This window comes from Triticum urartu, chromosome 3 (genome assembly GCF_003073215.2).
Source record: "Triticum urartu cultivar G1812 chromosome 3, Tu2.1, whole genome shotgun sequence".
Taxonomy (NCBI): domain Eukaryota; kingdom Viridiplantae; phylum Streptophyta; class Magnoliopsida; order Poales; family Poaceae; genus Triticum; species Triticum urartu.
The window spans coordinates 191,649,925-191,675,220 of record NC_053024.1 but is presented as its reverse complement, the minus strand read 5'-3'; the positions used below and the strand labels follow the sequence as shown (position 1 = coordinate 191,675,220).

Here is a 25,296-nt window from a genome sequence, read left to right as displayed (position 1 = left end):
AGCAGTAATTCAATACAAGTGACGCCTGTATGTGTGCAATGCGCTGGAATCCTGTTAGTTTGATTTTCAGACTCTTTGAAAGGGATCCGTCAGAGTTAACCTTCTCTTTTTACACCTGCTTAGCTAAAAACATACTCCCATTAATATTATTAGTTGCACAAACGAGACTACATCACACAGCTTAAACTTGATCATTACAAAAGTTCGCCATCAGCAACACCGTAGCTGCGCCTACACCATTATACACTTGGCTGCTAACCAATGATACAAACATCATAATACTTGATTTGCAGGTACAATGGTACGCCGTGCTCTATTCGCAGCTGGCGCCTAACGAAGCACGTGCATGACCACAACCAACACAAGGATTGCCACCCCAGTGACAAGGTTGGCCTCGGAGACCACCAGATTGATGGATGCAGCGTCAACGCCAATGGTTCCCTGGCGCCCAGCAGCTGGAAGCACGGCGAGCATGTATCCTGCAGCGGCGCTGACTGAAGAAACGAACTGGGTGCCCCCGGCATGCCGTTCTGCTGCCCTGTGGTGTGGTGCGTGCGGCACCTGTAGATCTTGAACTCCCAAAGCTTGGCCGCCTTGCTCTTATCCTGGCTCGATTTGCGCCAATGGGGGTGCGGCTGGACACGGCGACGCGAGGTGGTCGGCGTACGCTTGCTGCCACTTGTAGAAATTGCATCCACCACCTGACGGCTGTCGTTGACCGGCGAAGAGGGTTCAGACAAGTGATGTTGAACAAATCTGAAGAAATTTATGCAAAAACTGGACACTTACATTGTGATTGCGGCACTTGTAGAATCGCTCGCCGGCGCTCTGCCCGCAACGAGCAACGTAGGCGACTACGTTCCTGCCATAGTCCAGGCAAGGCAAGATTGGAAGTGCCGCTGGATCAGCACCTTGATTCAGATTTGCCATCTTTTCTGCGGCTGCTATTCCTTGCTCCGATTTGGGGGTCTATTGAGGAACAGTGTGCAACTAGGGTTTGTTCCTTTGATTTGGGGATGGACTATTATAGACTGAGCCGCCGTCGATGATAGATGGGGAGTTTAATGGAGTTGGTAGGTCTGACCCGAGCGGAATTCAGTCTAGCAGGGATACACATTGCTTCATGATGAAAACGGCCGTCGCTAGCGCCTCAACGTCCGTCACCCGCACTGTACAAACTGTCTCTTCCCGTCCGCGTCACTCATTAAATGAGTCGTCGTCTACGAGCTGGAATACGGCGTGCGTTCCATATCCCGACGAGGACCGACGCCTGCAGATAACGCGAGCAGGCGAGCTCGTCCACGCCAACAAATTTTCGTGTCGTTAAGTTCATTTTCTGCAAAGATATCTTGAGAACTCTATGTTAATGTAATTAATAGCAAAGGTACAAAAGTTTTAGAAGCCCATGATATCGCATACACATAAATAAAAGATGTTTGCTCTTGAATTCGGTGTGGCTACGAAAGCACTGCATTTAAAATGAAAACAAGTTTGCCAGTCTTCCCTCTTCAGGTATCGCTTCATGTAAGGAGTAAGACTACAATAAACCAATCATCTCCCAAGAGTTACAAGAGGAATATATAACTACGTAAGAAAATCAAGGATCTGTAAAGCCATTTGGGTGTCTTGAAATGTATGCATTTCCTTCACAACAATGGGCGAACCAAGCATTGGGAGAGGCATCATTGAAGATGATATTGCTTAACTGACAATAACTAAATAATACAACTTGCACATGGAGTGTGGGAGCACGATAAGAGTATGTAAACATGCCATACGGTAGCCCAAGAATCTGCTCTATAAACCAAAGTAGGAAAAGTTATAGGACAACTTTTCATCACCCACAAAAAAAAGGACAACTTTTCATGTTGAAACTTAGAGGGCTCACAATAGTTACAACGTGGCAATATTTATGAGCAAAACTGTAACCTAGTTGCTTTTAATCCTGCTGCAAGACATAGAAACATAGAAAGAATAGCACTCTGACAAGATGGAGCTTCAATGGTGTTAGTTCAGTGAGTTACAATAAGAGAAAAACGCTATCTTACCCATTCTAGTACTGAACTGCAACGAAATAAAACTATGATTTTTCTCAAGGGGACAAGCTCTCGGTTTCATTATTGAAACTGTGTGTTCCAAAACGGAGGGAGTATTCAACATTATAATACACCTTCCTGAAACCCACAGAAACATCAGTGCATACCAAAATGCTAAGCTAATTACAAGCCAACGAGCAAACGTCAACATATCAAACTACTACCAGATAGTAAACTACCCATATTACCCAAAAGGACAAACGCCATCATCAATTCTTCTACAATAAGTGAAGATTATCACCACAGGAGCGACTCTAGTTTATTTTCTAGTCAATCTCCAGCATCTAAGACATAATTTTTAGGAAGGGTCGGAGCTCTTACTGAGCGTTGAAATGTACTCATGGACTCGCTTTTGTTTCTCCTCCAACTCCGCGATCATCTGATCCGCAGCCTCGTTGATCATCCTTGGGAGGTACTTTTCCATCCGGTCGAACCACTCCTGCAATGTCATGGTCTCAAGACTGCTTCTAACAGCACATTCCTCCACCTTTGCCCCATCTCCTACATCTCCTCTACTGCCAAGCAAACCCCCATTGCCATCATCTTCCTCTTCTCCGCCACCCATTTCCCAATCACCCTCATTGTCAGAAGCAGCACACTGAGCAGAAGCCTCTCCTCTACTGCCAAGCAAATCCCCATTGCCATCATCTTCCTCTTCTCCGCCACCCCTTTCCCCATCACCCTCATTGTCAGAAGCAGCACACTGAGCAGAAGCCGGCCCCTTGGGGACTTCCTCCTCCAATGCCTTTGCAGCCACCTCGATTTCTCCATCGTCAGCTGCCACCTTATCCCCCTTCTCCTCCTCCCCCTTCTCCTCCTCCTCCTCCTCTTCACCATCCTTTACCGCTGTGGAAGTCGACAGATTGCCAGGCTGATCTCTAGGCGCAGCCACCTCATGTTCCTCCTCTTCCTCCACTTCCTCGTCCTCTAGAACGGCCTTCCTTGTACTAGCCGCTCTTGTGAACCTTCCCTGGCCCCCTCTGGACCCCGTCTTCAGAGGCTGTGGTGGAGGGGCGACCGTCGGAGCATTCTTCTTCCTCCCACGGCGTGTAATCATCTGGGCCTCCACATCGTCTTCCTTCTCCAGTTCAGGAGGCTCCGTATCCTCCTTCCGCGTCACCAGCAGGGTTTCCTCCTCCTCATCTCCTTTCTCCGACTCAGCAGCTGCTGTGGTCTTCTTCCGCCCGCCAGCACGCGGCGCCAGCGGGGCCTCCTCCTTCTCCGGTTCAGAGGGCTCCGCGGCCTTCTTCCGTCCACCACGGCGCCTCCCCTTCGGGGCCTCCTTCTTCCCCTCTTCCTCCTCCTCGTCTCCTTTCTCCGGCTCAGCAGCTGCTGTGGTCTTCTTCCGCCCGCCAACAGGCGGCGCCAGCGGGGCCTCCTCCTTCTCCTCTCCCTTCTCCGGTTCAGAGGGCTCCGCGGCCTTCTTCCGTCCACCACGGCGCCTCCCCACCGGGGCCTCCTTCTCCCCCTCTTCCGTCTGTTCAGGGGGAGCCACTGCAGCCACCTTCCTACGTCCGCCCCGGCGGGGCTTCTCCTCCTCCACTACCACTACCGCCGCGTCCGGCACTTCATTCTCCACCTCGGGGATCGCCGCCACCGCTGCCTTCTTCCGTGTGCCCCGGCGGGTCGCCGCAGGGGGCTTCTCCTCCTCCACCGCCGCCGTCTCTGCCGCATAGCTCGAGGAGCGCCTAGTTCCGGGGTCGGCAGCGGTGGCGGTGCTCAGATCCGAATTGGAGGGGATGGACACGGCGAGCACGGTGGACTCGCCGATCTTGATCAGGTTCCCATGGGAAAGCGGGGTGGGAACAAAGGGCTCGAGGGGCACATCGTTGAGGAAGGAGCCGTTGGAGGATCCCAGATCGGAGGCGACCCATCCGGCGGCGGGCGGCGGGAGGAACTCGATGGAGAGATGTTGCTGCGACGCGCCCTTATCGCGCACGGCAAAGTGGTTGCCTTTGATGACGCGCCCGACACGGAGCACGGATCCAGCGCTGCACTGGCAGATCTCTCCCTTGCGCGGACCCTTCTCCACCGCCAGGGTGAGCACCGGCGGCGGAGCGGCCATTTGGGGCTTGGGGGAGTGAAAGTGGGGAAATTTCGAATTTCGTGGGGGGAGGAGAGAGGGGTTTGAGCTTTTGGAGCTTTTGCCAGAACCGCAAAAAACTACGAAAATGCCACTGAAGAAACTTTTCCAGGCCCACTAGGCCGAACATTTTAGCTCTTTTTCTGAGACAGGCCGAACATTTTAATTGGGTCGACCCCGTCGGGTACGGGCAGCCCGGGCTCAGATTTTGGACCAAGCCTGATTAAAACCAAAATTTTAAAATATATAGGATTTGATAAAATAAATACGGAAATTCCCTCAAAAAGGAGAAAAGTATGGAATAAAAATAATAATTAAACGCAACCGATTGATCATGTGCACGCGTTGATCGGGTTGTGATATGGGTGGAACCACCCTAAACCTTTACCCGTCCTTCAGCTTACCCATCACTCATACCCATACGCGTCAAAAAATACAATTTTTTCTATATTCGTCACCCGACAGAGTAGTCAGGTACCCACGGATACAAATACCCATGTTTGCAAAGCATCAATTTGAGCGGCACATAGTCCTAAACAACATATAATCATAATTTACGCACACCAACACATCATAAAAGGAGTATATACTTATAAAAAACATCACATCATAAAAAACAACACATTCCAATAAACAACATTACTTTCTCATACAGAAAAACATATCAAAACAACAATAAACAAACAACACATAGTTGTACATTTTAAGTTCATAAACTGATGACAAAGTGTAGAGGTAACTTGGTCATACTTGTGAGATTTTATATGGGTACATTAGGTACACGGGTGTGGGTTATACGATCTCATGCCCATACCCGCTCTACCCGGTGGATTTGAGAATTCCTATTTATATACTCATGGGTAACTTTCTGTCTCATACCCTTATCCTAATAGGGTTTTTACCTGTCGGATACGTGGGTAATGGATACTCATTGCCATCCCTACATCCAGCCCCACGCGCGACACCCCATCTGAACAAGCATCACTCGCACCCGCATCGTCTTCATCTCCTCTCTTTGTCTCTCTCCCATCTCTCTTTTTCGTCTTTAGATCAAGCACTCGTGTTGCTACTGCAAAGTCAACATCGCAACTCTGATGAACTCTAGTCATCCTGCTCGAGGGACCAACGCACAATGCTACAATCTATTTCCTCTGCCTCCAGATAAAGCACAAGTGCGGCCGCTGCAAGCCACTTTGATAACTCCTGTGAGCTCTGATCGGCGTCTGCATGGCCACGACATTGCAAGCCGACAACGCAACTCGTCGGAGCTCTTCTCGCATGTTGCAAGGCCAACGGTGAGGCGATATAATCCCTTCCCCTGCCTCGATATCAAGCACGTATATGGTGTTTCTACAAGCCGACGGGTCAAGGTGTCGCGCTTCTGCAAGCCGCACCATAGCTCCGGCGAAGTCGCAAGGCCAGGGTGCGGCGCTTCAACTTAGATGTGCGTGCTGCAAGGGGAGGTAGTGGGTGACCACTCGGTGCTTCATGGGGCATTGTGGGTGTTGCAATTCAGGGAAGGCAACAGCTGCAAACCATGGGATGACTACTTCCACGCCTATGTGGCTTGCTGCGAGCAATGCCATGAGGACCCAAACATTGTTGCAAAGGGCCTGAAGTATGTTGTGGATTGGTCGATGTCTATGTCGCTGTTGACTGGTATCTGCCCGGGCGCATATGGAGATGACGCTCGAATATTGTCCATGGAAAGACTATACCACCAGTGGAGTCGACTGTTGATTATATTGATAGTTACTTCAAATCCTTACGTCTTGCCCGGGACTACTCGATGAAAGAAATTCTTAGAGGGAAGATGATGACCGAGGTTGATGTGAGGCCTCTAACACATGCAATACCGATGGTGCAACCAGCATCTCTGCCTCCTCCTATGTAATGCTAGGTGCCACTTCAGTCGACAGGTCTTAGTCGTTGGATGATGGAAGTGCAACGGCAGGTATGTGAAGGAAATATGCCCTAGAGGCAATAATAAAGTTGTTATTTTATATTTCCTTATTCATGATAAATGTTTATTATTCATGCTAGAATTGTATTGACCGGAAACCTTAATACATGTGTGAATGCATAGACAAAACATTGAGTCCCTAGTGAGCCTCTACTTGACTAGCTTGTTGATCCAAGATGGTTAAGGTTTCCTAACCATGGACATGAGTTGTCATTTGATAACGGGATCACATCATTAGGAGAATAAATGTGATGAACATGACCCACCCGTTAGCTTAGCATATTGATCATCTAGTTTTATTGCTATTGCTTTCTTCATGTTAAATATATATTCCTTCGACTATGAGATTATGCAACTCCCGGATACCGGAGGAATGCCTTGTGTGCTATCAAACGTCACAACGTAACTAGGTGATTATAAAGATGCTCTACAGGTATCTCCGAAGGTGTTTGTTGAGTTGGCATAGATCGAGATTAGGATTTGTCACTCCAAGTATCGGAGAGGTATCTCTGGGCCCTCTCGGTAATACACATCATAAGAAGCCTGGCAAGCAAATTGACTAATGAGTTAGTTGCGGGATGATGTATTACAGAACGAGTAAAGAGACTTACCGGTAACGAGATTGAACTAGGTATGTGGATACCGACGATCGAATCTCGGGCAAATAACATACCGATGACAAAGGGAATAACATATGTTGTCATTGCGGTTCGACCGATAAAGATCTTCATAGAATATGTAGGAACCAATATGATCATCCAGGTTCCAATGTTGGTTATTGACCGGAGAGGTGTCTCGGTCATGTCTAAATAGTTCTCGTACCCGTAGGGTCCGCACGCTTAACGTTCAATGACGATTTAGTATTATAGGAGTTATGTGATTTGGTGAACGAATGTTGTTCGGAGTCCCAGATGAGATCACGGACATGACGAGGAGTCTCGAAATGGTCGAGAGCAGGGCCGTACCCGAGAAAATGGAGGCCCGGTGCAAAATAAAAAATTAGGCCCTTAATATAACAATTGTCAATTACAAAAATAAAATGCTACGGAGTAGAAGATATATGTCATGTTGGTAGTGAAATTGTTTGAAGAACTAGATTTATCAGAAAGAGTTATCAAAACATGTCATCCTTCTAGCATTCTTTTACACATAATCTTCCATTGGTTTTCATCAAGTTTGGGTTGCTTACCACATTTGCGACATGGTGGTCTTTCATTATTTATTCATAACCAATCTTCTACCAAATATTATTTGATTCTTTCACTAAAAACTTATCAACAACACCTTCTTGAGAGCAAGTGGTTCATTTGCTAGAAATTTACCATGCATTGCAAACAAATTATAAACAAAAGGGATGAAACAACCTTTGATTTATTAGAGAACAGAAGACAATGGGGTGACCGGTGACAAGGTGTGTCTCTCTGGTAGTCTGGTTCAGGGTCTACTCCGCTTGCTCCTATTGATGAATCGGCGGCCAAGCTATTCGGTCTGGCCTCCAACTCCAGCAGATGCATCGAAGTAGCATAGGCAGCAAGAAACAATGGAATTTGAAAAACCAGAGGAGACATGATGGATCCAGAAGAAAACACCAAATAAATAGATGGTGGATTGAGTATGGAGTACCTACTCATTGCAATAAGGGATTTAATTTGGAGAAACTGCGAAAGAATTAATCCACGGGCATGATTGTAATATTAGAAGAGGAAGAGATTTGGCCTTCTGCGCTTGTGTTGGTCGCTGGAAGATAACGAGAAAAAGAAAGAGATTAGGAGGAGGGGTGCGTGAGATTTATGTGGAGTTAATACAGTTCAGGTTTCCAACGAGTACTCCATATTGGTCAAATGCCTTGATTAGTCATAGAATTAGTCATTAGTATTAGGATCACATAAAAAAATTGGGGCCCCTGCTCATCCGGGGGCCCTGTGCAGTTGAACACTTTGCACATGTGTCTGGTACGGGCCTGGTCGAGAGGTAAAGATTGATATATAGGATGATAGTATCCAGACACCGGAAGTGTTTCGGGTAGTATCGGGTACTTATCGGAGTACCCGGGGGGTTACCGGAACCCCCGGGGCGAAGATATGAGCCATATGGGCCATGAGAGGGGAATAAGGACAGTAGATATAATGCAAAAATAAAATATGAATGGATTTGCAACAGTACTTATAGTAGTGATTTGCTTTCTTATACTAACGGATCTCATGAAGGTTTTGTTGAGTTTTGTGTGATTGAAGTTTTTTTGTGATATTACGATGGATGAAGGAATAAGGATTAGCAAAAGACTAAGCTTGGGGATGCCCATGGCACCCCAAGATAGTATTCTAGAAGTATCAAGCAACTAAGCTTGGGGATGCCCCGAGTGGCATCCCCTCTTCCTTCTAACGACCATCGGTATTTTACTTGAAACTATATTTTTATTCGTCACATATTATGAGTTTTGCTTGGAGCGTCTTGTATGATATGAGTCTTTGCTTGTTTTACTTTGTATTTTTAGTCATGAATCCTTGTTGGACACACCTATTTGAGAGAGCCAAAATTATGCTATGTCTTGTTAGAATTGCTCTCTATGCTTCACTTAAATCTTTATGAGCTATGCAATTGCTCTAGTGCTTCACTTATATCTTTTTGAGCATGGTGTGCTTTAGTATTTTTGGAGAAATGCTCTCATGCTTCACTTAGATTTATTTGAGAGTTAGTAAATTTTTTAAGAAATTCTCTCTTGCTTCACTTAAATTATTTTGGGAGAAGAAATTTTTTGTGCTCATGTTCTTCACTTAGATTTGTTTGAGCTATCAAAAGCAACATATGAAACTAGTCCCAAAGTGATAGATACCCAAGGAGGATATAATAATAACTTTCATGAAGATCATTGGACAAAATAAACTTGATTGTTTTTAATAGTTTTGCGATATGTTGATATAATATGTGAGTCATTTTGATGAATAATTATGATTTAGTAAGAATATTGGTGTTAAGATTTGTGATTCCCTATGCAAGCACGAAAGTCAATAGTTATGCAATGAAATTACATCCTACTTCTGGTGCATTATTCAGTGTTAGTTATGCTTAATGCTCACTTATGAGATTTTTCGTTTCTTGGTTGGATGCTTCTCAATCTTTTGCTAGCCTTCATTTGCACTAAGCATGACCACTACTTGTGCATCCAAAATTCTTCAAACCAGTTTTTGCCATAGGAGTCCACTATACCTACCTATATACGGTATTCTTTTGTCATTCTAAGAAAATTTGTATGTGCCATGTAACACCCCAAGAGTCATGCTACAGTAATCCCCCCTAATGGTGGTCATGTCTGAAGGAAATATGCCCTAGAGGCAATAATAAAGTTGTTATTTATATTTCCTTATATCATGATAAATGTTTATTCATCTAGAATTGTATTAACCGGAAACTTAGTACATGTGTGAATACATAGACAAATATAGTGTCACTAGTATGCCTCTACCTGACTAGCTCGTTGATCAAAGATGGTTAAGTTTCCTAGCCATTGACAAAGAGTTGTCATTTGACAAACGGGGTCACATCATTGGAGAATGATGTGATTGACTTGACCCATCCGTTAGCTTAGCACTATGATCGTTTAGTTTATTGATATTGCTTTCTCCATAACTTATACATGTTCCTATGACTATGAGATTATGCACCTCCCGAATACCGGAGGAACACTTAGTGTGCTATCAAACGTCACAACATAACTGGGTGACTATAAAGATGCTCTACAGGTGTCTCCAATGGTGTTTGTTGAGTTGGCATAGATCGAGATTAGGATTTGTCACTCCGTGTATCGGAGAGGTATCTCTGGGCCCTCTCGGTAATGCACAACACTATAAGCCTTGCAAGCAATGTGACTAATGAGTTAGTTATGGGATGTTGCATTACGAAACGAGTAAAGAGACTTCCTGGTAATGAGATTGAACTAGGTATTGAGATACCGACGATCGAATCTCGGGCATGTAACATACCGATGACAAAGGGAACACCGTATGTTTATGTGGTTTGACCGATAAAGATCTTCGTAGAATATGTAGGAACCAATATGAGCATCCATGTTCCGCTATTGGTTATTGACCGAAGATGAGTCTCGGTCATGTCTACATAATTCTCAAACCCGTAGGGTTCGCATGCTTAACGTTCGGTGACGATCGGTATTATAAGTTTATGTGTTTTGATGTACTAAAGGTTGTTCGGAGTCCTCGATGTGATCACGGGCATGACGAGGAGTCTCGAAATGGTAAAGACATAAAGATCGATATATTGGAATCCTATGTATGGACATCGAAATGGTTCCGAGTGAGTTCGGGCATTTACCGGAGTACCGGGTGGTTACCGGAAACCCCCGGGGAGTATATGGGCCTTATTGGGCCTTAGTGGAAAAGAGGAGAGGAAGGGAAAGGTGGAGGGCGCTCCCCCCATAGCCCAATCCAAATTGGGTGGGGGGGGGGGGCGGCCCCCTTCCTTCCCTCTCTCTCCCCCTTCCTTCTCTCCTACTCCAACTAGGGAAAGGGGGGAATCCTACTCCTGGTGGGAGTAGGACTCCCCCTAGGGCGCGCCATAGAGAGGGCCGGCCCTCCCCTCCTCCACTCCTTTATATACGGGGGAGGGGACACCCCATAGACACACAAGTTGATCTCTTAGCCGTGTGCGATGCCCCCTCCACAGATTTCCACCTCGGTCATATCGTTGTAGTGCTTAGGCGAAGCCCTGCGTCGGCAACTTCATCCATCACCATCATCACGCCGTCGTGCTGACGAAGCTCTCCCCCGACACTCAGCTAGATCTAGAGTTCATGGGACATCACCGAGCTAAACATGTGCAGATCGTGAAGGTGTCGTACCTTCGGTGCTAATATCGGTCGGATCATGAAGACGTACAACTACATCAACCGCGTTGTCATAACGCTTCCGCTTATGATCTACGAGGGCATAAATTGGCACCCATGCCCATACCCATCGGGTATCCTATACCCAATGGGTATCCAGTGGATATAATATATAGCATTTAAAATTTTAAAATGTAGATAAATGGGTTTAAACTTCAAGTGATCATGGACGAGTAGTATATCACCAACACATGCTACTATGATGGGTGGCCTCTTTGAGGCATCAAGGGAGTATGAGCGGCGATTAGTAGAAACCCGGTACAGTGGGAGGTCGTGCTGGGAATGGGGAATCGCTGGATCGAGCATTGGATAGGAGTCTGGTAGCAAAGAGTCAAGATTTCATCTTTTCAATGAGTCACATAGGACGCATGAGGAGTGGCAAGTGGGTGATTACGGGCCTATGAGCTATGGCCAATTTAAGGAATCAAGACTTAGGATGGGCCATAGGAGATGGATGATGACCCCACATGTCATAGGAGTTATTTTCATTTATTAATTGTTTTTGGGTATCCATTGGGTTACCCATGGGTGCAATGTCATACCCATATCCTACCCATATATTTTGTGGGTATGGATACCCATTACCCATGGGTACAAAATCTCTTCAAGTCTCGCCCATACCCGTTGTTTTTGGGTAGGGTACCCACGGGTACCCATACCCATGGGCAAAACTGCCATCCCTATTGGAGAATGATGTGATTGACTTGACCCATCCGTTAGCTTAGCACTACGATCGTTTAGTTTATTGCTATTGCTTTCTCCATAACTTATACATGTTCCTATGACTATGAGATTATGCAACTCCCGAATACCGGACGAACCCTTAGTGTGCTATCAAACATCACAACGTAACTGGGTGACTATAAAGATGCTCTACAGGTGTATCCAATGGTATTTGTTTAGTTGGCATAGATCGAGATTAGGATTTGTCACTCCGTGTATCGGAGAGGTATCTCTGGGCCCTCTCGGTAATGCACATCACTATAAGCCTTGCAAGAAATGTGACTAATGAGTTAATTACGGGATGTTGCATTATGAAACGATTAAAGAGACTTGCTAGTAATGAGATTGAACTAGGTATTGAGATACCGACGATCGAATCTCGGGCAAGTAACATACCGATGACAAAGGGAACAACGTATGTTGTTATGCGGTTTGACCGATAAAGATCTTCGTAGAATATGTAGGAACCAATATGAGCATCCAGGTTCCGCTATTGGTTATTGACCGGAGATGAGTCTCGGTCATGTCTACATAATTCTCGAACCCGTAGGGTCCGCACGCTTAACGTTCGGTGACGATCGGTATTATGATTTTATGTGTTTTGATGTACCGAAGGTTATTCGGAGTCCCGAATGTGATCACGGGCATGATGAGGAGTCTCGAAATGGTCGAGACATAAAGGTCAATATATTGGAAGCCTATGTTTGGACATCGGAATGGTTCCGAGTGAGGTCGGGCATTTACCGGAGTACCGGGGGGTTACCGGAACCCCCCGGGGAGTATATGGGCCTTATTGGGCCTTAGTGGAAAAGAGGAGAGGAAGGGAAAGGTGGAGGGAGCGCCCCCTAGCCCAATTCGAATTGGGCGGGGGGGGGGGGGCTTCCTTCCCTCTTTCTCCCCCTTCCTTCTCTCCTACTCCAACTAGGGAAAGGGGGGAATCCTACTCCCGGTGGGAGTAGGACTCCCCCTAGGGCACGCCATAGAGAGGGTCAGCCCTTCCCTCCTCCACTCCTTTATATACGGGGAGGGGGGCACCCCATAGACACACAAGGTGATCTCATAGCCGTGTGCGGTGCCCCCCTCCACAGATTTCCACCTCGGTCATATCGTTGTAGTGCTTAGGCGAAGCCCTGCGTTGGTAACTTCATCATCACCGTCATCACGCCGTCATGCTGATGAAGCTCTCCCTCGACACTCAGCTGGATCTAGAGTTCGTGGGACGTCACTGAGCTGAACGTGTGCGGATCATGGAGGTGCCGTACCTTTGGTGTTAAGATCGGTCGGACCGTGAAGACGTACGACTACATCAACCGCGTTGTCATAATGCTTCTGCTTATGGTCTACGAGGGTACGTGCACAACACTCTTCCCCTCTCGTTGCTATGCATCACCTAGATGGATCTTGCGTGTGCATAGGTTTTTTTTGGAAATTACTGCGTTCCCGAACAGTGGCATCCGAGCCAGGTCTATGCGTAGATGTTATATGCATGAGTAGAACACAATGGAGTTGTGGGCGTGGGTATATACATATTTCTTGCCGTCACTAGTTGATTCTTGATTCAGCGGTATTGTTGGATGAAGCGGCTCAGACCGACATTACGCGTACGCTTACGCGAGACTGGTTCTACTGACGTGCTTCGCACACAGGTGGCTAGTGGGTGTCAGTTTCTCCAACTTTAGTTGAATCGCATCCAATGCACAAGGTTCTTTCTGAAGATCAAAAAGCAATCACTATACCGCGTTGTGGTTTTTGATGCGTAGGTAAGAACGGTTCTTGCTCAGCCCATAGCAGCCACGTAAAACTTGCAACAACAAAGTAGAGGACGTCTAACCTGTTTTTGCAGGGCATGTTGTGATGTGATATGGTCAAGACATGATGCTAAATTTTATTGTATGAGATGATCATGTTTTGTAACAGAGTTATCGGCAACTGGCAGGAGACATATGGTTGTTGGTTTATTGTATGAAATGTAATCGCCATGTAATTGCTTTACTTTATCACTAAGCGGTAGCGATAGTCATAGAAGCAATAGTTGGCGAGATGACAATGATGCTTCGATGGAGTTCAAGGTGTCAAGCCGGTGACGATGGTGATCATGACGGTTCTTTTGATATGGAGATCAAAGGCACAAGATGATGATGGCCATATCATATCACTTATATTGATTGCATGTGATTTTTATCCTTTATGCATCTTATTTTGCTTAGTTTGGCGGTAGCATTATAAGATGATCTCTCACTAAATTTCAAGGTATAAGTGTTCTCCCTGAGTATGCACCATTGCTACAGTTCGTCGTGCCGAGACACCATGTGATGATCGAGTGTGATAAGCTCTACGTTCACATACAACGGGTGCAAGCCAGTTTTGCACACGCAGAATACTCAGGTTAAACTTGACGAGCCTAACATATGCAGATATGGCCTCGGAACACTGAGACCAAAAGGTCGAGCGTGAATCATATAGTAGATATGATCAGCATAGTGATGTTCACCATTAAAAACTAATCCATCTCACGTGATGATCAGACATGGTTTAGTTGATATGGATCACGTGATCACTTAGATGATTAGAGGGATGTCTATCTAAGTGGGAGTTCTTAAGCAATTTGATTAATTGAACTTTAATTTATCATGAACTTAGTACCTGATAGTATTTTGCATGTCTATGTTGTTGTAGATAGATGGCCCGTGCTGTTGTTCTGTTGAATTTTAATGTGTTCCTAGAGAAAGCTAAGTTGAAAGATGATGGTAGCAATTACATGGACTAGGTCCATAACTTGAGGACTATCCTCATTGCTGCACAGAAGAATTACGTCCTGGAAGCACCGCTAGGTGACAAACCTACTACAGGAGCAACACCAAATGTTATGAACGTCTGGCAGAGCAAAGCTGATGACTACTCGATAGTTCAGTGTGCCATGCTTTACGGCTTAGAACCGGGACTTCAATGACGTTTTGAACTTCATGGAGCATATGAGATGTTCCAGGAGTTGAAGTTAATATTTCAAGCAAATGCCCGGATTAAGAGATATGAAGTCTCCAATAAGTTCTACAGCTGCAAAATGGAGGAGAATAGTTCTGTCAGTGAACATATACTCAGAATGTCTGGGTATCACAACCACTTTACTCAGCTGGGAGTTAATCTTCCTGATGATAGTGTCATTGACAGAGTTCTTTAATCACTGCCACCGAGCTACAAGAGCTTCGTGATGAACTATAGTATGCAAGGGATGGATAAGACAATTCCCGAGCTCTTCGCAATGCTAAAGGCTGCGGAGGTAGAAATCAAGAAGGAGCATCAAGTGTTGATGGTCAACAAGACCACCAGTTTCAAGAAAAAGGGTACAGGGAAGAAGGGAAACTTCAAGAAGAAGGGCAAGCATGTTGCTGCTCAAGTGAAGAAGCCCAAGTCTGGACCTAAGCCTGAGACTGAGTGCTTTTACTGCAAAGGGACTGGTCACTGGAAGCAGAACTGCCCCAAGTATTTGGCGGAGAAGAAGGATGGCAAAGTGAAAGGTATATTTGATATACATGTTATTGATATGTACCTTACTAATGCTCGCAGTAGCGCCTGGGTATTTGATACTAGTTCTCTTGCTAATATTTGCAACTCGAAACAGGGGCTACGGATTAAGCGAAGATTGGCTAAGGACGAGGTGACGATGCGCGTGTGAAATGGTTCCAAAGTCGATGTGATCACCGTCGGCATGCTACCTCTACATCTACCTTCGGGATTAGTTTTAGACCTAAATAATTGTTATTTGGTGCCAGCGTTGAGCATGAACATTATATCTGGATCTTGTTTGATGCGAGATGGTTATTCATTTAAATCAGAGAATAATGGTTGTTCTATTTATATGAATAATATCTTTTATGGTCATGCACCCTTGATGAGTGGTCTATTTTTACTAAATCTTGATAGTAGTGATACACATGTTCATAGTATTGAAGCCAAAAGATATAAGTTTAATAATGATAGTGCAACTTATTTGTGGCACTGTCGTTTAGGTCATATTGGTGTAAAGCTCATGAAGAAACTCGATGCTGATGGACTTTTGGAATCACTTGATTATGAATCACTTGATTCTTGCGAACCATGCTCACGGGCAAGATGACTAAGACTCCGTTCTCCGAAACAATGGAGCGAGCAACAGACTTGTTGGAAATAATACATACTGATATATGCGGTCCGATGAGTGTTGATGCTCGCGATGGGTATCGTTATTTTCTTACCTTCACAGATGATTTGAGTAGATATGGGTATATCTACTTGATGAAACATAAGTCTGAAACATTTGAAAAGTTCAAAGAATTTCAGAGTGAAGTGGAAAATCATCGTAACAAGAAAATTAAGTTTCTACGATCTGATCGTGGAGGTGAATACTTGAGTTATGAGTTTGGTCTTCATTTGAAACAATGCAGAATAGTTTCGCAACTCACGCCACCTGGAACACCACAGCGTAATGGTGTGTCCGAACGTCATAACCGCACTTTATTAGATATGGTGCGATCTATGATGTCTCTCACTGATTTACCGCTATCATTTTGGGGTTATGCTTTAGAGACAGCTGCATTCACGTTAAATAGGGCACCATCATAATCCGTTGAGACGACACCTTATGAATTGTGGTTTGGCAAGAAACCTAAGTTGTCGTTTCTTAAAGTCTGGGGATGCGATGCTTATGTGAAAAAGCTTCAACCTGATAAGCTCGAACGCAAATAGGAGAAATGTGTCTTCATAGGATACCCAAAGGAAATTGTTGGGTACAACTTCTATCACAGATCCGAAGGCAAGATATTTGTTGCTAAGAATGGATCCTTTCTAGAGAAGGAGTTTCTCTCGAAAGAAGTGAGTGGGAGGAAAGTAGAACTTGACGAGGTAATTGTACCTACTCCCTTATTGGAAAGTAGTTCATCACAGAATTCAGTTCCAGTGATTCCTACACCAGTAAGTGAGGAAGCTAATGATGATGATCATGAAACTTCTGATCAAGTTACTATCGAACCTTGTAGGTCAAGCAGAGTAAGATCCGCACCAGGGTGGTACGGTAATCCTGTTCTGGAGGTCATGTTACTTGACCATGACGAACCTACGAACTACGAGGAAGCGATGATGAGCCCAGATTCCGCAAAATGGCTTGAGGCCATGGAATCTGAGATGGGATCAATGTATGAGAACAAAGTGTGGACTCTGGTTGACTTGCCCGATGATCGGCAGGGCATAGAAAACAAATGGATCTTCAAGAAGAAGACTGACGATGACGGTAATGTTACTGTCTACAAAGCTCGACTTGTTGCAAAAGGTTTTCGACAAGTTCAAGGAGTTGACTATGATGAGACCTTCTCACCCATAGCGATGCTTAAGTCCGTCCGAAGCATGTTAGCAATTGCCGCATTTTATGATTATGAAATTTGGCAAATGGATGTCAAAACTGCATTCCTTAATAGATATCTTAAAGAAGAGTTGTATATGATGCAACCAGAAGGTTTTGTCGATCCAAAAGGTGCTAACAAAGTGTGCACGCTCCAGTGATCCATTTATGGACTAGTGCAAGCCTCTCGGAGTTGGAATATACGCTTTGATAGTGTGATCAAAGCATATGGTTTTATACAGACTTTTGGAGAAGCCTGTATTTACAAGAAAGTGAGTGGGAGCTCTGTAGCATTTCTGATATTATATGTGGATGACATATTGTTGATCGGAAATGATATTGAATTTCTGAATAGCATAAAAGGATACTTGAATAAGATTTTTTCAATGAAAGACCTCGGTGAAGCTGCTTATATATTGGGCATCAAGATCTATAGAGATAGATCAAGACGCTTAATTGGACTTTCACAAAGCACATACCATGATAAAGTTTTGAAGAAGTTCAAAATAGATCAGGCAAAGAAAGGGTTCTTGCCTGTGTTACAAGGTGTGAAATTGAGTCAGACTCAATGCTCGACCACTGCAGAAGATAGAGAGAAAATGAAAGTCATTCCCTATGCTTCGGCCATAGGTTCTATCATGTATGCAATGCTGTGTACCAGACCTGATGTGTGCCTTGATATTAGTTTAGTAAGGAGGTACCAAAGTAATCCAGGAGTGGATCACTGGACATCAGTCAAGAACATCCTGAAATACCTGAAAAGGACTAAGGATATGTTTCTTTTTTATGTAGGTGACAAAGAGCTCGTCGTAAACGGTTACGTCGATGCAAGCTTTGACACTGATCCGGATGACTCTAAGTCACAAACCGGACACATGTTTTTAGTTAATGGTGGAGCTGTCAATTGGTGCAGTTCCAAGCAGAGCGTCGTGGCGGGATCTACGTGTGAAGCGGAGTACGTAGCTGCTTCGGAAGTAGCAAATGAAGGAGTCTGGATGAAGGAGTTCATATCCGATCTAGGTGTCATACCTAGTGCATCGGGTCCAATGAGAATCTTTTGTGACAATACTGGTGCAATTGCCTTGGCAAAGGAATCCATATTTCACAACAGAACTAATCACATCAAGAGACGCTTCAATTCCATCCGCGATCAAGTCAAGGAGGGAGACATAGAGATTTGCAAGATACAAACGGATCTGAATGTTGCAGACTCGTTGACTAAGCCTCTCTTTGTAACATCCCAAATTTTTCAATTTGGAATGTTATGCATTAGATCATCTTTGCATATCATATTTTAATGTATTTTGTTTTGATCCTAGAAATTCTACGCAACTCAAGGACCTACGGAGAGAGTTGGGGATTTCGTTATTTTCATATTTGAGTTTTCTCAAATTTTGAACAGAGGATCGTTTGATTTTAATCATTTTCTCTTCGGATGTTTCTTTTATAGAAATAAAAGAGAGAGGATAAAATGACTTTCTCAAAATAAAGAAATATTGGAGATTTAATATTAAAATCAAATAAGATTTTTATTCGGAGTTTTATCGCTATTTTATTTGAATTAGGAAAAACATGTGTTTTTCAAAATTGCATTAGAGTCCCAAATAAATGTTCACCTTGTCCGGTAGATTTTTAGTGGACGGGAAAATCTATTTCATGATTTTTGGAGTCCGTTTAGTATTTCTTTTCTTCGTTTTTCTGCGTGGATTTTTTTTAAAAACGAACCGACTCTGGGCCGTAATCGGCCAGGATTCCCCAGCCAGCCCCCTCTTATAAGCCGCCGCCCGCGACCCCCAACCCACCCGAGCCCACCCGCGCGTAACCCTAACCCTAAGCCACAGCAACCGCCGCCGCAGACTTCGCCGCCGCCGCCGACGCCCCTCGCCGCCGACCGCCGCCGCCCCGCCGGAGCCCCGCCGCCCCGTCGGACCTGCCGTTGCCTCGCCGGAGCCTCGCCGGAGGTAGCAACCGCCGCCGCCGGTTTTCTTCGGAAAACTATACGTTTTTTTAAAGAACCCGCGGTTTTTTTACAGATCGGTTTTATTTTTTCCCCGGTTTAGTTATTTAGCGAACCCCGTTCGTTCGTTCGTTTTAACGAACGATTTTCACCGTTTAGCCGCAGACAGCGAACGTTCGTTCGTTAGCCTGTTCGTCAGTTTTTCTTTTTCTCGGATTTTTCGCGATTATTTTCTATCACGATTTCTGATCCGATTTTCATTTTAGTTTATCTTTTCGCTCGTTTATCGGAATCAGGCGATTCAAGCGCCTAGAGTTTTGTGTCGAAGCCCTCTTTCTGTTTAATCAACTTAAACAAGTTTTTGCTACCGTAAAATTTGACTTTAGTTCAGATTAGTAATCGAAGCTTGTTTCTTTCGTAGTTTGGGTTTTGTTGCTTCGTTCGATTTGATTCTTTTTGCAAACCGGAGTTCTTAAGTTGAACTTTCTGGTTAGATCTTATTATTTGAGTTTTACCCGTGCATCTTTGTTTGATTGCTTATTGTATGCTTGTTTGTTTGTGATAGAGTACCCGGAGTGCGAAGCGTGCTACTACGAGTCTCTAGGTTTCACGGATCATCAACAAGGCAAGTAACACTTTGATCATACCTCTTTACTACCCAGTTTTTTTGCATTAGATCAATCCTCAAACAATTGCATGATTAGGATATGATTAATATGTGGGTTTTGGGAAGTAGATGAGGTAGTACCTATTATCCTGTTTATTACCAAACCTTTGGGAGTTACTTCTACGTTGCTTATATTGCAATGCTATGCTCGTAGACGTGGTTTGGGTTTGATTGTATTCATGACAGATGTGAGTATTTTTAATTAATGGTTAACTTGAGGTGGCAACTTTAATACACATCTGGGTGGATTGAGGCACCTGGGGAACCTAGTGTTGCCTGTATTTTTGGAAATCCCGGGGTACCTTGTGATTCTCCTATGGACTGCCACCCAGGCTCAAAGGGACCATAAGATTATTCATGCTAGAAACTTCCGTGTGCAGCCACATGCCATTATGGGCTCTGTCATAGTTGAGTAAGTTGTGGGAAACCTTTCCATGATGGGCTAGTAGATGTAGGGGATTGTAGGTGTACAGACCTATCTATCGGTTAAGGGGACCTCTTCGGAAAGACTGTGTCTCGGTCATCCGTTTCTCAAACATTATGTAGTGCGAGAAATCCAACGGAGGAGATTGAGTCTTGTGGGGAAAAGTGCACAAACCTCTGCAGAGTGTACAAACTAATCATGGTCAGCCGTGTCCCCGGTTATGGACATCTTGAGTATCTAGTTCTTGGATTATCATGTATCTCATCACTCTTAATATAATTTGATTGGGTTTAATGATGATGCTTAATTGGGATTGAGTTGGGTGAACCTTCTCAATGTTTAACAACCACCATGATAGTTAAATAAAATTTATTCCTTTGTTGTAGGGAAAATTGGCTTTCCGCAAAACATATTAACCATACAGCCTCCACCAGCCATATATGCATGTAGTGATAGCATTATTCTGTTCATTACTCTCTTGTGTTACATTGCCAGCATATTCCATGTGCTGACCCATTTCGGGCTGCAACGTATCATGTTGCAGACTTTTCAGAGGACGAGTAAGGAGCCATAGGTCGTTGTCTTTCACTCAGTGATGCCGTTGGAGTTGATGGACTCACTTTATCTTCCAAGCCTTCCGCTGTTATTGTATTAGATGGCCTTAAGCCATATTTATTGTAATAAGTTCTCTTTTGAGACATTCGATGTAATAAGCGTGTGATTGCTACTCTAGTATAAATCCTCAAGTACTGTGCGTGTCAGCGTTACCGATCCAGGGATGACACTGATGCACAGAGATCAGATTGTTTGAGGTCTGGTCGCTACACTCTCACGAGCAAAACATGATCAACACCAAGACTCCATGGGTGTTAGAATCATTAGAATGTAATCTAGATTATTGACTCTTGTGCAAGTGGGAGACTGAAGGAAATATGCCCTAGAGGCAATAATAAAGTTGTTATTTATATTTCCTTATATCATGATAAATTTTTATTATTCATGCTAGAATTGTATTAACCGGAAACTTAATACACGTGTGAATACATAGACAAACAGAGTGTCACTAGTATGCCTCTACTTGACTAGCTCGTTGATCAAAGATGGTTAAGTTTCCTAGCCATTGACAAAGAGTTGTCATTTGATAAACGAGATCACATCATTGGAGAATGGAGAATGATGTGATTGACTTGACCCATCCGTTAGCTTAGCACCACGATTGTTTAGTTTATTGCTATTGCTTTCTCCATAACTTATACATGTTCCTATGACTATGAGATTATACAACTCCCGAATACCGGAGGAACCCTTAGTGTGCTATCAAATGTCACAACGTAACTGGGTGACTATAAAGATGCTCTACAGGTGTATCCAATGGTGCCTGTTTAGTTGGCATAGATCGAGATTAGGATTTGTCACTCCGTGTATCGGAGAGGTATCTCTGGGCCCTCTCGGTAATGCACATCACTATAAGCCTTGCAAGAAATGTGACTAATGAGTTAATTACGGGATGTTGCATTACGGAACGAGTAAAGAGACTTGCCAGTAATGAGATTGAACTAGGTACTGAGATACCGACGTTCGAATCTCGGGCAAGTAACATACCGATGATAAAGGGAACAACGTATGTTGTTATGTGATTTGACCGATAAAGATCTTCGTAGAATATGTAGGAACCAATATGAGCATCCAGGTTCCGCTATTGGTTATTGACCGGACATGAGTCTCGGTCATGTCTACATAATTCTCGAACCCGTAGGGTCCGCACGCTTAATGTTTGGTGACGATCGGTATTATGAGTTTATGTGTTTTGATGTACCGAAGGTTGTTCGGAGTCCCGAATGTGATCATGGGCATGACGAGGAGTCTCGAAATGGTCGAGACATAACGGTCAATATATTGGAAGCCTATGTTTGGACATCGGAATAGTTCCGAGTGAGGTCGGGCTTTTACCGGAGTACTGGGGGGTTACCGGAACCCCCCAGGGAGTATATGGGCCTTATTGGGCCTTAGTGGAAAAGAGGAGTGTCGGTGTCAAAACCGGCGGATCTCGGGTAGGGGGTCCCGAACTGTGCGTCTAAGGCGGATGGTAACAGGAGGCAGGGGACACGATGTTTTACCGAGGTTCGGGCCCTCTTGATGGAGGTAAAACCCTACGTCCTGCTTGATTATTCTTGATAATATGAGTAGTACAAGAGTAGATTTACCACGAGATCAGAGAGGCTAAACCCTAGAAGCTAGCCTATGGTATGATTGTATGTTGTCCTACGGACTAAAACCCTCCGGTTTATATAGACACCGGAGGAGGCTAGGGTTACACAAGGTCGGTTACAAAGGAGGAGATATGCATATCCGTATTGCCTAGCTTGCCTTCCACGCCAAGTAGAGTCCCATCCGGACACAGGACGAAGTCTTTAATCTCGTATCTTCATAGTCCAACAGTCCGGCCAAAGGATATAGTCTGGCTGTCCGGAGACCCCCTAATCCAGTCCAGGACTCCCTCAGTAGCCCTGAATGAGGCTTCAATGACGATGAGTCCAGTGCGCAGTGTTGTCTTCGGCATTGCAAGGCGGGTTCCCCCTCCGAATACACCACGGAAGAGTTTGAATACAAGGATAGTGTCCGACCCTGCAAAATTAGTTCCACATACCACCGTAGAGAGAATAATATTTCCACAAATCTAATCTGCTGACACATTTTGGTAGCATGACATCACGCCATGGCCCGATAATTATTTGAACCGTTTTTCTTTAACCAGCCCCGCACATAACGCGAGGCGGTTTCTTGACACGTCTTGTCAAAGCAGAGATCGTGTTCCCCTTATCATGGGATTCTCATCAATACAAACGTGGGTAACCCAACCATGCCTGTTGGTATGACTCCTAGATCTTAGGTAAGTCTCGAATGGCCACGAGGAGGATGCTTGATATTCATCCCCTTTATAAAGGGACATGCCTTTTTCTTTTTTCCCTCCCGCGCTCAATCAAATCCCTCTCCCGCCTCGAGTTCTAACACCCAAAGCCCAGGTCAGGCGCTTCGGACCTTCAATCATGTACGGATCCAGCTTTCAAGGCCGGTGGATGCCTTCCTCCGTCACGGAGGAGGACATCAAGAAGTTGAGGGAGGCCAGATATCTGACCGCCGAAATTTCGCATAGGCTGCCCCCCCGAGGGCAGGTCTTCCCTACTCCCGAACCCAACGAGAGCGTTGTGTTCGTCTCCCACTTCCTCCGAGGACTAGGCCTCGCTCTGGATCCCTTTGTAAGGGGTCTTATGTTCTATTACGGGCTGGATTTTCACGATCTGGCCCTGGATTCCCTTCTTCACATCTCGTCATTTATTGTCGTTTGTGAGGCCTTCCTCCGCATTACCCCTCACTTCGGCTTGTGGCTCAAGACCTTCGATGTGAAGCCGAAGATGGTCGAGGGGTAGTACGCAGCGTGCGGAGGTGCTCTAATAAGCAAAATTGCTGACGCTCCATGGCCAAAGGGTTCCTTTCCAGAGGTGTCCGGATTGTGGCAACGGGAGTGGTTTTACGTCACAGCTCCCCGAAGTGCCAAGTGGGTAGCTGCCCCCACCTTTTGCTCGGGCCCTCCACCACAACTGATGTCATGGATCAGTAGGGGGCTGAGCTGGGGTCCAGCCAAGGATGTGCCAATACTGCAGAGCCGTATCTGAGATCTCTTCAAGGGAGATTTCAGTATAGTTATGGTAATGCAAGTTATGCTGGTTCGTCGAGTTCAGCCTTGCAAACGCCGGCCCCTCCGCATGTGGGAATTCAACCTGGAAGGACCGCACACTATTCAGAATTTCCTCGGCATGACGCACGAGGAGATGTACAAATCGTTCTTAAGACCCCAAATAGAGTGTCCGGACACCACCGAGGACGTGGGCCTGAGCTACAATCGCCCCGCGGCCCAAGTAAGTAATCCCATGGCCGAACACACTGTCCTTTTATTTATCATGACATCATTCTGAAGAATCGCTCTTTGACCAGGACTGGATAACAAAGGCGAAGATGATCTGGTGTTTGGCCCCCCTTCCTGAAGGCTTGGACAATCCGGTGCTGGAAAAGATGCTCGAGCCAGCACCTTGTCTAGTGCCCTAAAAGGAAGATGAAAGGGGGAATAAATAGGGCTAAAGCGGGCCTCCATCGCTACCTATTCCAATCGAGGGAATGAGCGCCTTCGCGAAGGAGGATAACCAAGGGGAAGAATCTGACATTCTCTCTCCCCGGGGAAGGAAGAGGACTACCTCTGAAGATCCGGAAACTAAGGCTTCCAAATGGGAGAAGAAATCTCTGCCAGAGGGTCCTGCCTCGGAGGGTATTCTTGCCGCACAATGTCCGTGCGGAGATCAGCCCTCTACCGAAATGCAAGTAATCAAAAAGTACTTAATACTGAAGATATCCTACCTTACTTCCGAAGACAATAACCGATGCTTGTAAATTGTAGTCCGGATCACAACCCTTCTCGATAGAGTTCATCTTTGGGGGATCTTCTTCCGGAGATGATGGAGAGCGAAATGCCTCCCCCGGACTCCCCAGCTCAAGAAGCGGGCGAACTTGAAGTATTGTCGCGAAGGGTATCTCCAGATCCAATATCGCCAGAGGATAACCCGTTGGCTGCCCAGCATCCCCAGTATCCGGCTCCTGAGGAGAGCGATGATACGTCTCCAACGTATCTATAATTTTTGATTGCTCCATGCTATATTATCTACTGTTTTGGACTATATTGGGCTTTATTTTCCACTTTTACATTATTTTTGGGACTAACCTATTAGCCGGAGGCCCAGCCCAGAATTGCTGTTTTTTTGCCTATTTCAGTGTTTTGAAGAAACGGAATATCAAACGGAGTCCAAACGGAATAAACCTTTCTGGAACGTGATTTTCTTCCCGAATATGACCCAGGAGACTTGGACCCTACGCCCAGGAAGCTTCGAGGTGGGCACGAGGTAGGGGGCGCGCCCTATACCCCCAGGCGCGCCCCCACCCTCATGGGCCCACCGAAGCTCCACCGACGTACTTCTTCCTCCTATATATACCTACGTACCCCCAAATGAACAGAGACGGAGCCAAAAACCTAATTCCACCGCCGCAACTTTCTGTATCCACGAGATC

General features: G+C 45.2%; 1 protein-coding gene across 1 annotated transcript; it reads right to left on the bottom strand.

Moving 5' to 3' along the window:
- Positions 1 to 2,086: 2,086 nt before the first annotated feature.
- LOC125543565 (ABC transporter F family member 4-like) lies at positions 2,087 to 4,230 on the bottom strand. The gene has a single exon (XM_048706939.1). The coding sequence runs from the start codon at positions 4,159 to 4,161 to the stop codon at positions 2,395 to 2,397; it is 1,767 nt and encodes a 588-aa protein (XP_048562896.1). The 5' UTR covers positions 4,162 to 4,230; the 3' UTR covers positions 2,087 to 2,394.
- Between the last annotated feature and the right edge of the window lie 21,066 nt (positions 4,231 to 25,296).

Coding starts and splice junctions, on each gene's coding strand:
- LOC125543565 (XM_048706939.1), bottom strand. CDS start 4,161: ATGGCCGCTCCGCCGCCGGTGCTCACCCTGGCGGTGGAGAAGGGTCCG.